This window comes from Folsomia candida, unplaced genomic scaffold (assembly GCF_002217175.1).
Source record: "Folsomia candida strain VU population unplaced genomic scaffold, ASM221717v1 Fcan01_Sc003, whole genome shotgun sequence".
NCBI lineage: Eukaryota > Metazoa > Arthropoda > Collembola > Entomobryomorpha > Isotomidae > Folsomia > Folsomia candida.
In genome coordinates, this window is record NW_019091195.1 from 10,391,367 (window position 1) to 10,403,497 (window position 12,131).

At 38.6% G+C, this 12,131-nt stretch overlaps 1 protein-coding gene across 3 annotated transcripts in view; it reads right to left on the reverse strand.

The window, feature by feature from the left end:
* LOC110847315 (high affinity cGMP-specific 3',5'-cyclic phosphodiesterase 9A-like) overlaps positions 1-12,131 on the reverse strand; it is a 40,502-nt gene that overhangs the window by 13,837 nt on the left and 14,534 nt on the right. For all 3 annotated transcript variants that reach the window (XM_035849035.1, XM_035849034.1, XM_022094243.2), the window contains exons 2-3: positions 3,275-3,633; positions 1,438-1,587 (exon numbers count right to left, since the gene is read on the reverse strand). In XM_035849035.1, the coding sequence (XP_035704928.1) occupies positions 1,438-1,587; positions 3,275-3,470 (346 nt within the window). In that variant the 5' untranslated portion in view covers positions 3,471-3,633. The remainder of the gene's footprint in view (positions 1-1,437; positions 1,588-3,274; positions 3,634-12,131) is intronic.

The following is a 12,131-nucleotide window of genomic DNA, read 5'->3' on the forward strand; positions in this document are numbered from 1 at the left end:
GATGGGTACACCTCTATAATTTTGCTAACGTGGCATGATGAAAGTGACACAAGATGGGTCACGAGATTGGATCGAAATTGTGACAGCTCCTGCTGATTGACATTTTAATGTTCGGAAGAATAACAGTTTTAGGATCTAAATATGTACATCAAATGTGACCCACAATCTGGCAACGACTGTTTCCATCACCGGAATGTTGAAATCCGCTCTTGTGTCAAATACAATCACTATGTGATTTTATTCCCCTGCAAACGTGTTGTATTAATTAAGCCAGCACAATAGAGTACGAGATTAGTTGATGCTGTTATTCTCTCCCCACTTTCTTTTCTACAAAAGTGCTCTCGGTTGAATCATAAATGGGACGCCGTAATCCAAGCTCTAGAACACAGCAAGCCATTTTCCAAATAATGGGTTTCACCATGGCTTTGGATTGATTATCCCAAGTTCCTACAACTGTCCGTGTCGTGTCACAAGTGATGACTGGATTTTACGACCTCATAAATAGTAGAATTCCTCGTGCTTCCAAAATTTCACTCCAGTCAGTTCATAGCGTTTTAGCCCACGCTGCAAGCAAATGCTAAAGCTTCTACACACATACATATGTATGCATATATTTATATGAATGAATGAATGATGAATGAACGTCATATCATAATTGAATGTGAAAATACCTATCTTCCATTACTCCAATGATGGGAGGCATTTTCGACCAGTTCAGAAAGTGAAGACTATTTCAACGCAGAAGCCTTGATCTGCCAAATGATAAAGAAGCATACGCCGACTCTTCCGTTTATTAACCATATGGAACTGAGGGAGAATTTGTTGAAATGACCGACGGAGGGGGTGGGGAGGAAGTAGGTTGTGAGGGACACGACTGACAGTTTTTGCCGACCTTTCCCCTGTTCCAGCCTCTGTTTTTCCTCCAGCACACACGTCCATGCCGCCGACATCAGTGCTTTCCAACTGGCTGTCAACTCGTCGAAGCACGGCGCCCTATCCTCGTCACAGGCATGATGGCCTCCAGGCTGGTACTCGTACTTACATGTTCGTATTAAAGTCGCTCTGATGTATGGTAATTAGTGCAAATGAGTCCATTTCGAAACTAACTTTGTGTCAGAAAATAACTAACGATTGAGAAACGGTTTGGCAAACAATGCCGCTCGGTTTTGGAGGGAAAACGAATGTTCTAAACAAACGAAATCATATCATATGGCTTTTTGCGTAAGATGTGCGTCTTATGACACATGTGATACTTATTACATTTTATTTATAAATGATACATATAACTCTTGTCTCGAGTAAGGGCGACTTTCTCATGCACCTATTCACAAAAACTCTTAAAATTTGAAAATTCACAAGGATACTGAAATATTTGAGCGTAAATTTCTGCTGAGATTTACCTATGCATAATGTGAGATAAATTCAAGAAAAGCTTACCATTATAGTGGACAGCGACGACCTCGAGTCGATACGGGTTAGTGGGCTCGTTGGGTGGAATGTTGGGTGTGATATTAATGAGACGACCCTCTGGAGTGTACAATTTGACTATATCGCAGGTTCCAGCCTCGGAAGCAGATCGGAACATATCTGTTAGTAAAACCCAAAAACTTTCCATTAATTCCCCAAAGACACATCCTACTACATTGCGACGACTACATACACCGTCATTAAGAAAGTTGCCGCTCCTGCATCCTCCACATTAATTACAAACGAACGATTGGTCTGTGGAAATTACCAATATTCCACCGTTGTGTCTCCACACTTGGGAACAGCTCATCTCGTAAATTGAACTTTATGGCTAATTCTAAATCTGCAGATAGCTCGCCAATAGAATTGACAGAGTAATGTAATGGAAAGGAGGCCTTGCATTCAAGTGTCTGCCAAGATATTACATGTGACCACTGATTTTTATTTCATTCTCCAGACGCAATACATGCAGATGTGTGTGTATTACTGTATTCCCTCAAATCACATAACTTATTCTGTTCTCCATTTTATTGGTGCATCGTCTTAAACCTGAGCACACAAGCTCTCCTTTTACAACGTGAGAGAAGAAAACATGTAAATAAGATAGAGGGGGAAAGCAGGAGAAAGAGAAGAAAATCTTATTAAAGCAATGCCTTGAAACCGCTGAGGGGTGAAAGCAGAAACGTACGCTCGCTGTGGAACATTACAAACCCTGAATGTGCATACATGTGAAGGCCGTACATCCGCAACTAATATATAAAATGACGCTAAGGCGAACTTGATAAGGTTTCCTAGCTCGTTTATCTGACTCCTTCATGTCATTCCCATTTTTGGACAGAGAAACAATATAAAGAATCTCCTTTTCCACCTTCAAGAACGAATGGAATGGGCAGTGATGCATGCACTAGTTGAAGATCTGAAGAATTTAGATATTGAGGTTCATATTAAATCTAGTATAACATTATACGTTGAACTTATGTACATATGTCATACATAGACATGTACTACATACATATGACATATGTAGTCCGTATTCAGCATGACTTGTCCATTTAAATTATATATTACCGTCAACCTACAGAACACTCTACATATTTAACTTTACTCTGTAGCTAAATATGTAGAATTTAATACGTATTTTTTTTCGTTGAAATTTAGAAAAACTAAATGTTTATAATTTTATCTGGAGTTAGAACTAATTTCATTTCTACCTTCATGATTGCTAGATTTTAAAATTCCTAGATAGCAATCTGTAGAATAGTAGAATATACATATTTAGAGGGGAAATCTGCAATAGATTAAAGCTACATACATACAAAGCAAACTACACTGAACTCGTACATTTATATATATTTTAGTTCACGGAAAGTGAGAGAAGTCGTGCTAAAAGAATTTTTCACTTTCTCCTTTCCTCTCTCTCAGTTCTTTGAACATTTACTTTCATTTCAACTTTTGCCATCACAAAAAGGCCTACCATGAAGAAATTTGCTTAGTCATTTGCATTTTGCGTAGGAGAATTCATTCGGTCTGTTGAGACACGATACTCTTGCATTTCGTTATCTACTTATCAGTGAGATCGATGGCTGACTGACTTTAGATGACTGAGTAAGGTCTCTCTTTTCGTGTTCGTAATTGATGAAACTATATGTGCACATTTACATGTACTATGTAGTTGTATGTAACTATTTATATGTGCCACTTTATGGGCTGCCAAGCAATGAAAGTCGGGACTCTTACATGTGCACACATACAAATTTAGTATAGAGGGCCGAAAGTGAAATTGAGAAATTGATTGGTGTGAGCCTACCTTTAATATCATCAGACGACGAGTTTTTTGGCACAATGGCAGCTTTATGCCGATCGCCTACGAGAAAGTATACCGTTGTCGTAGCCTCTTCTTCATCCACCTCCGTGTCCGACTTTTCGCTAGGTGGTGGCCTGGATGACGATTCTTCTTCGGCTGGAGAAGCCCCATCTAAACTTGATCCCTGGCCGGAGGCCATATGCTCGGTCAATTGTTGCAATTTCTAGTGATTGCTAAAGTTGGAGGTTGCTTATTTCTCCGTTGAAAATGAAAGGTCGTCGCCCGAGGAGGAGAAGAAGTATGGAAGAAATGATCCGCTAGCCATCAGGCTGAGGAAGCAGGGAACAATTCATCTCTGACTTCTGAAATTAGACAACGAAATGAATACAGAATTATTATTACAATTATTATTATTTTAAAGCCTCCTCAAAGCACCGAAGATTGAGAAGTTGCGAGAAAGAGTCTTTCTCAGTAGTTTTCCTATTTCTAGGATAAGATGAGATTGGATGGGATGAGATTGATTGACTATTGAGGGCAGTAGCAGTTTTAGTCTAGTACACATGTGGCGCAGTGTTAGTTTTGTTGCGAGCTGGGGAAATTATATCGAGATACTGAACGACCCGTCACATCGACTTGACTTTTACCATCCTCCTTGTCCTTATTTATCCTGACACTAATCGATGAGGATTTTGTAGCTCGTCTTATTGTAATACCCAATTAGTAGAGTAAAGCTTCATAGGTGGACATTAATGTTTCCTGCCGGCAGTCAATCCAGGACATTTGCATTCAATTTTTGATCTTTGATCAGCGTAACGCACGCTATACAGGCATACAACAAGTTGGGCAAAAAGTATAGGATTACCACGTCCTAAATCACCGCATTGTAGGATTTACTTTTTGAGCAGTAGTGTGGCTCTTGAAAGCAGGGGTAACTTTTATTCTCGTTTAGGAAGGAAGACAGACAGGAGATAAAAGTTCCCTGATGCGTCAAATTGAAGAATGACATGAATAAAAATTCACAAAGGAAAATTGAATTTGAGCAACGAATATCAACTTTCTCTGGGATATGCATTTTGTACATTTGGTGGGTAACTAATTACATTAATCGAAAGGTCGTGTATGGTTAATATTTACTCAAAATCTATGTATAGATAATTCTGGTCTTTTATTGCATGTTCCCAAAATTCAGTCGGGCAGCCATTCCCAAGAGGTTTGTAGCTTTATTTTTGAATTTAAATGAGATATTTCGGATAAAAATTGAGGAAATACATAGTTCCTGCAGAACAACTTGCAAAGTAAACCAGAAAGATTTAGTATACCCTATTTAATCCTTATGTTATGTCGTTTCGTGCTACTTGCGGAAAGGATATGCATGCTAATCCCCAGCAGACAGCATAATGCCATATCTATGATTGTCCTCTTCCCTTCCTCCTCCACAATCCATGATTCTTACATAAAAGGAGACAGGATTGCTTGAAAATAACTGCAGGAACAAGTTCCAGTGGTTCGTATGAATCTAAAATCAATTCGGATTTAACTTGCCAATATGACGTAATGCTTAGTTTAATTTCTCTTATGAACAGAAGACTGAGCAGAAAAATGTATTTTATTATGAGAAAAATAATTTCACGTGGAAATATTTAGTGAAAAAATACGTAACGTATTTGTTGGATAAATTATCAATCAAAATAGTACAAGGTATTTTGACACAAAGTGTCGTACGAGGTGTCCACGCACGATTTCATCCTTATTATTGAGAGGACCAAAGACTTTCACCTTGTTTGCACACAACTTACCGTGTGCTTTTGGACATAAAGGTGAAATTGATTCATCTTGCCCAATCTGAGTCTATAAGGAAAGTTGGATGGAATTGAGAAAAGTGGTGTGTCCGTTTCAAAGGTGGCAATAATTCAGCGTACCATAAGCACAATTCTGCTATAGCGGCATTCGAATTCGGTTCACGTTAGAGAAACCCGACCACATTTCCAATACTATAATGATAAGTGCACACCATTGCTCGGGCACTGGAAAGCTGATGAGTTATTGGATTAGCTTGACACTTGCGGCTACAAATTACTATCCCACTGTTATTTCTGGACGAGTGGTCTCTCCAAACGCCCATTTCCCATGTTCCGATGTCCTTCCTCGTTTAATTCTCCACGAGAAGATAGTCAACGACAAGATTACGCGACATGTTTATCAATTTCCAGTGATATTCATAGTCAAGCGTGACTAATCCTACTTTTAATTTGAATTTAAATAACTGCCCCAATAATTCTCCTATTTTGCATAAAAGGTTGAGAGAGAGGGAGACTCGTATAGTTTTGAATAAAACTTGAATTTAAGGACCATTATTCTTTGCAAGTACTCGTTTTTGCAGGTGCACATGTGGCATACATATATTAAGCAAGCCTGGGAGGGGTAAGTCTCCCATGCATCTGATTGTTCTCACACGAGCATGATTTATTAACCCCGTGTCTGTTAGCGTGGTGAAAGTTGGTGAAAGCAGATTTTCTGAACGAAAGTTGTAAAAATAAAAATTACTAGGAACGAATAGTTCAAAGATGTTCATTTGAATATATTTTCCCATTTTTCCTTCGTCTACACATCTCTCTCTCTCTTCCTTATTTACATCTTTCGCTTATTTGCTTCAAGTTGTTTCTGTGTTTGCAACCTAGAGTGCAAGATGGATTTGCTCATGAATTTCCTTTTATTTCTAATTTATATAAACACGGCGTGGAAATAATTCGTTTCTGAATTTCACTAGACAGGAGGCAATTTGTCTTCAATAATTCATGCGAGGATTACAGTACTCAAGAAATGCAAAATGGTGTTTCATGATATCAAACGTGTACGTACATTTGTATGTAAAGCAGTTTCATACCTTGTAGCATTTTATCTAATTGATAGGTTTTAAAAAATATTGTGCTAATTCAATCTATCCCTTACATCTAAATATGAATGCTTTAAAATGCATGTTTTACCTAGAATTCTTGATCACGCATCGTGATCGTGTAACGAACTAATTGGTCATTTACTTATTAACACTTAGGCAAGCTTTATCAATTCGAATCCCTAGCTGCCGTTTTCACACAATCGAATAACTGAATGAATAAAGCGATTTTCAGCTTAGAATTGCTGGGTGCTAAGGCCGTTTGATCTCCAGAAATTTCAATACAATTTATCTCGCCAAATGGAAACCTGCATAGTGCTGGAAGTGAGTGACTAACTGAAACAAGTCCTACTCACCCAATAATATACATTCAAAAACAGGACAGAGTATGTGCTTTGCGGATTTTAATCAAGCCCGGAGAGAGAGGAAGAAAGTCAAGGAAAACAAAACAAGCGTTCACAACTCTGCCGCCCTACATACGTATAATATTCGACTGACTGAGAAGCCATCAGACCCAATCTGTCTTTGGCAACCATTTCCTACCGAGAAGAATCCACCGAGACTGCTACCAGAGACAAATTCAATATTGAGACGACGACTCCTTTTACTTGAACAACTTTACGTCTTTCTCAGTCCCCAGAGTAAGCCACAAAACCACGTCTCTGGGTGTTGATTCTTCGTTTCCATTATGTTTCTTCACCAATAAGCCAGTGCCAAGATACGTATGTATTTCCCAAACACCAACAGTACGTATATACCAACCAATTCGCTTTTTAATAGAAAAATGTGAAAAAATAATTGCAACAAATTAGGTTGCTCTATGGACCTTGTCTGTCAGATACTTGCATACCAAACAATTATTTTTAGTAGAGTTATCCAAACAATGGAGTGACTGTAGTTTCGTAAATAACCTACAGCCAGCCAGGGCACGATGCAGTTCACAGTCTGCCGTGCACGCTATTTCACCGTTGTTTTGCTGAACTGATACTCGCTGCTGCTAACTTGAGCTGGGTGGGGAAGCGAGCTATCTCAGCCAGCTCAGGTAGGGTGAAAGCAGGAGCATTGTGAGCGGTGTGGGTTGGGAGAGGGAGTGAGAGCTATGGAGTGGATACCACGAAAGCCGACGAGGTACAAAGGTAGGCATAGTGAGGAGAAAGCTTATGATGACGCACATAGCTTTCTCAGTATAAAAGTTTAATACCCACTCATCTTCCACTCCTGCCTTCAGATCATTATGGACATACACCGATTTCTTTTATACTTTTCGGCAAATTAATCTGGCTATATAATGGATGGAAAAGTCAATACTTTCTCTCAGACGACTTCATCCATACCCCGCCCGTCTCCAACCAGGCCAAAATATACATTCTTCCATTTGTAATCTAAAGTCCTTGGCATATGCTTCCAAAGAAATCTCACCAACAAAATTCAATGCAACTGATCCGCTTGCTATACATCCATGTATTCGCTTAATAGTTCCCATACATACAAATTGTGACCATACAAAGTTGGTACTACAAACTCTGTGATGTGTATACAAATAAGTAATTAAAGCAAATAAGAATGCTTGATTTTATAGTTGCCAAATTTAAAGTTTGCTTTCAATTTGACCAAGCACACCAAACGTTGAGTAGAAGGTTTCCTTCCTATTGTGTATTAATTATATGACTTATGGCGCTCAGATTTTTATATCAATTTTTTCTGCCACAGCATGTAATCCATTCTAATGCCAGATATCGCGATTAAAGAAAGGGAAGCTAGAATTCTGGGCCTTTGTAGTTTATGTCACTGAGGTTGTTAGCCGCTTGTCCAATTACTGAGGTATTTTCATCTGAAATCTTACCATCACCCGCAGGAGAACAAACATTAATTGGCGAAAGCAATTTTGCTCGCGACACACATATTTACGCAGACAGAGTAATGAAAACAGAGCGTGTTGTGCACTGTATTTGTAATATGTTGTAATTCCGAGATTGAAAATAATAACACTGCAAACTATTTAATTGCATACGTATGTACAATAGTATTGGACCTCCATGTACAATTGATGTATTGTAACAATACACCAATCACACGCCTGCTTTCGGGGTAATCCAAGCATAAAGGAATTTAGTCGATATGCAAACCGGCACCAGGTTTACATTAAAAGGAAATGCCATTTCTTCCTGAAATGGGACGTAGGAAAAGAGTGATAGCTTTACTGGAAGTTCATGCACATGGACAATTGAATTTTAAATATTTAGCACGTTAAATTTGTGTACCCTTACTCATTATTTAAGTGGTCGTGTTCCTGAAGGAATCACCTTTTATTCACCGATGTAGCTTTTCTCTTCAAGACTTGAAGTTCAAGTGCCAGATGGGAGAATCGTGCCACTTTGGAACTAAAATTCGCAGAGAAACTCACAACTCATCCCTGGACATAAACCCGGTTTGACTCACTATTAATTTTTCATCATTAACGACTGGAGCCATGACATGACTGCTGTTATTTTTAGGGTTTGGACAGAGTTTTCTCAGCGACCATGATACAGCAAAGATCAATCAATTGGAGATTTTCTTGTAATTTTGAAACTGAAAGCAATAAGCACGGACCATTCGCAAACTTTTGCGAGACTTAATGAAAACTCTGCCAAATAATATCTCGTATGTACTCCACACCAAACCCAAGCGTTGGCTGTACTAACAAGATTACGGTTCATCAAGCCATCCAAATTCTATCATTTTATGGATGACCAGCTCCAACTCCCAAAACCCCAGCCCAAACTATTTCCTATTTCACTCCTGATACGATCAGGTACCGATGAAATGAAGATACAGCCATGCCATCGTCGACTGACCCGAAAATAAGCAGAGTACAGGAAACACATAAATCTTTTTTGACTCTGGATTTTTGCATCAATGCTTCCTTCAGAAATGGATCACGTCTGGTGGTCTAGCTCCTGCTCCTGCTCTACTGCCAGTCGAGATACGGTGACCAAAGTACATGGCCTAAAAAATTCTACCCATCAAAATATGAAAAGGTCAAATCTGAATCCATAACAGGATTCTGCCATTCACGAATCTCTAGAGTTTTAAAAGTCAGAGTTCCTAAACCAACCAATGTTCGCTTATCTCATAGTGCTCATCAAATCCAATCAATGTAGCACGACTTTGTCAACTTTCTAAATTTTCAACCTCGAGAGATTGAACCCAGCAACCATCCAAAAAAGAACGAGTTAAAGCTAGCACAAATTTGTGTTGGTACAATTTTGTATTTTTAGCCAAGGAAGAAGCTATGAGTGCAAGATATGTGCATGTATACGTATCTGGTGAAAAGGAGGAACGCACCCTCGTCAGCTTAAGCAAGACCCATAAAAGGTTTCATGTCGATCGTCTGAGGATAACCACTCGCAGCAACAGCATAAGTCACCCCACCGCCAACTTCACTTCCACTTTTTCTTCCTCCCTATTCCCACCCAAGCACTTTCTTTCCTTGTTATGCTTATACAGCCAGCCATGCAACCAGCCAGCTCTTCAGTGCGAAGGGAATCACATCATCACAACCGCGATGAACCTTTTAACGCGGAATTTCCATCATCGATTGTCACCTCGTCTTTCTCCAAAGAAAGTTGAGTGGTTGGTTCGTAGCAGTTGAGCTAGTGATCTCCCTCCCTCTCTCATCTCAGAGTCGTCCAGGTTTAATGCGACTGAGGATATGAAAACCTTTTCTGTATTCAAGATTACGTACTTATCCGTCTTGCTATTTATCTCCTCCAGGTTAATAGCATTGCATCTCTCACTTTGATGGGCATAAAATCCAAGGTACTTACGTGGCAGAAATATGTACAGCAAGTACTTGTAACAAATTTATTTTATGAAATATAAAATCTACAGAGAAATCAGGTAGACATATAAAACGAAGAAGAGAACGCTGAGATTGGGAGCAGCTGCAAATTGTTTTGCATAATATCAACTACTAAACTTTATATATTTTAGGTCACATGCTGTTTCTTTCTGGTACTTTTGCTCGGTGTAATCCAAATGGAATGAGGGACACGAGAGACTTTGAGGTCATGCAATTTGAGCGCTGTTGTTAAAATCAGAATGAATACCGTAAAATTCTTCACGCGTTATAATGAGACTAATGACAGGGTGAGTGTAGAAGCACTGAACTAAAAAATCGTCGACTTTAGTGGCTTAGTCAGAGATAAATTGGTGGTAGAAAATGGATCTGCTCAACTGGATCTTTTTCCCCTTTTCCTTCTTCCGAATTCTGATGCTCATTTTATTTCTGACGAGGCAGAGAATAACCTGCTATTTAATAAGTCTACAAAAAGTACAAATCCATCCTGGTCATGTAGCCTTTTTCTATTTTTGTAATTGTTTATTTCATTTGAATCATGCGGATACGGATTTTTAAACATTTAGATGTACGTAACTCGCATCAGCTAATAACCCAGGATTTTTATTAGAGTTTGTTTATTTCACGTTTTCCAGCTTTCAGCACATTTTATGTAATCCGATTTTGCTGAAAGGGATGTCGCTCTAAAACGTGTATAATGTGTACATTATACAACGTAAGACACATATTTATTCTAAAGGGTTATATGGTAAGTATAATTAGGGCAATGTCTCAGTAGCGGATGCCTTTTGGCAATCGGAAATTGTAATAATGCTTACATGGACATTTTCAACAGGAAAAAATTGGCTTTATTTAATGAAAAAATAATTTAAAAAAACGTACAGGATAAAATCTTGGAGAAGGACGGATTTTTACACGTGTATTGTCGTTCCTTATCGTAGAGTAAAGGATTAACTTGGGTGAGGGGAAAGTTTCAATAGTGATGAGGATGCTTTACGGAGGACGCTTTTGGAAACGTGTGAAATGTTCAGCCCTTTATATTTGCATTCTAATTCTGATATTAAAATTTCTCTTTGAATGTTCCATGAAGAAAGCCTTAGCATAATTAATGTAGTACTAAAAGCAAATGGAAAATCTAGATAAACAACTAAACGTGCCACTGCTTACCATTTGAATTTATGTACTTAAATTTGAAACATGTTCCATATTGCATGTCCTTGTCAGCACAAGGTATTGAGTCTTCAATGAACTTTCCATTAATGATGATACGATGCTACTGCAGTGTTGCAATACTATTTCGTTTCCCTGTCTTAAGACCAAATTTCGTGTGGGAATATTTTTTGACGAAAGGAAACGAAAGTCTTTTCTCAATTCTCGAGCTCTAAAATTGTAATTATTTTGAAAGTCTGATTAAAAGTGTGTGTGGGAGGGTAGCCAACAGGTTTTCATAAATGCGCATGAGGTGAGAAATTGAGATATTCACCCTCAGCCACTTCATTAGTATGTGAATGCAATCGACCCTTTTTAAAATTTGGCACAGGGAAACGCCCATCTGTACTTAAATGACCCCCACTGGTCACTCACTGGACCGAGTTCAAACTTGGTTCCTCATTGTTCCTCATCCTATTTTGGATGGTAACCATATCGTGGGGTATGGTTTTAATTCGATTTAGCAAAGTTTAAGTCAAGCCGATAAGTTTTATGCGAGTATCACGATCGGAATTTATGTACATATGAAGATAGAAGGATGGACATACATACGGTTATGTGGGTTCTATGCATGTACCTTGGTTGGAGTAAAAGAAAAAACGGTTAGGAAAGCGCTATGTGTGCAAAATATGTATGCAAAATTGTCCGGTGCATAAAATGAGCTACCATTTTCTCTGCAGTTGACTGTGTAAAGTATGCATAAGTACTCTAGAAACTTACACAACTCATCAACACATTAAGTTTTTAGCATCCTCCGTCTAGATTATAACAGTTGAACTATTATGGTGATTGATAAATTGATATACAACGTTCATTAGAAATGTAACAAATTCAGCTCAACCTCTAGCACCGATGTCACTGTTACATAGACTAACAAACACTCTCTGCTAGTAATGACACACGCATGGCTGCACATG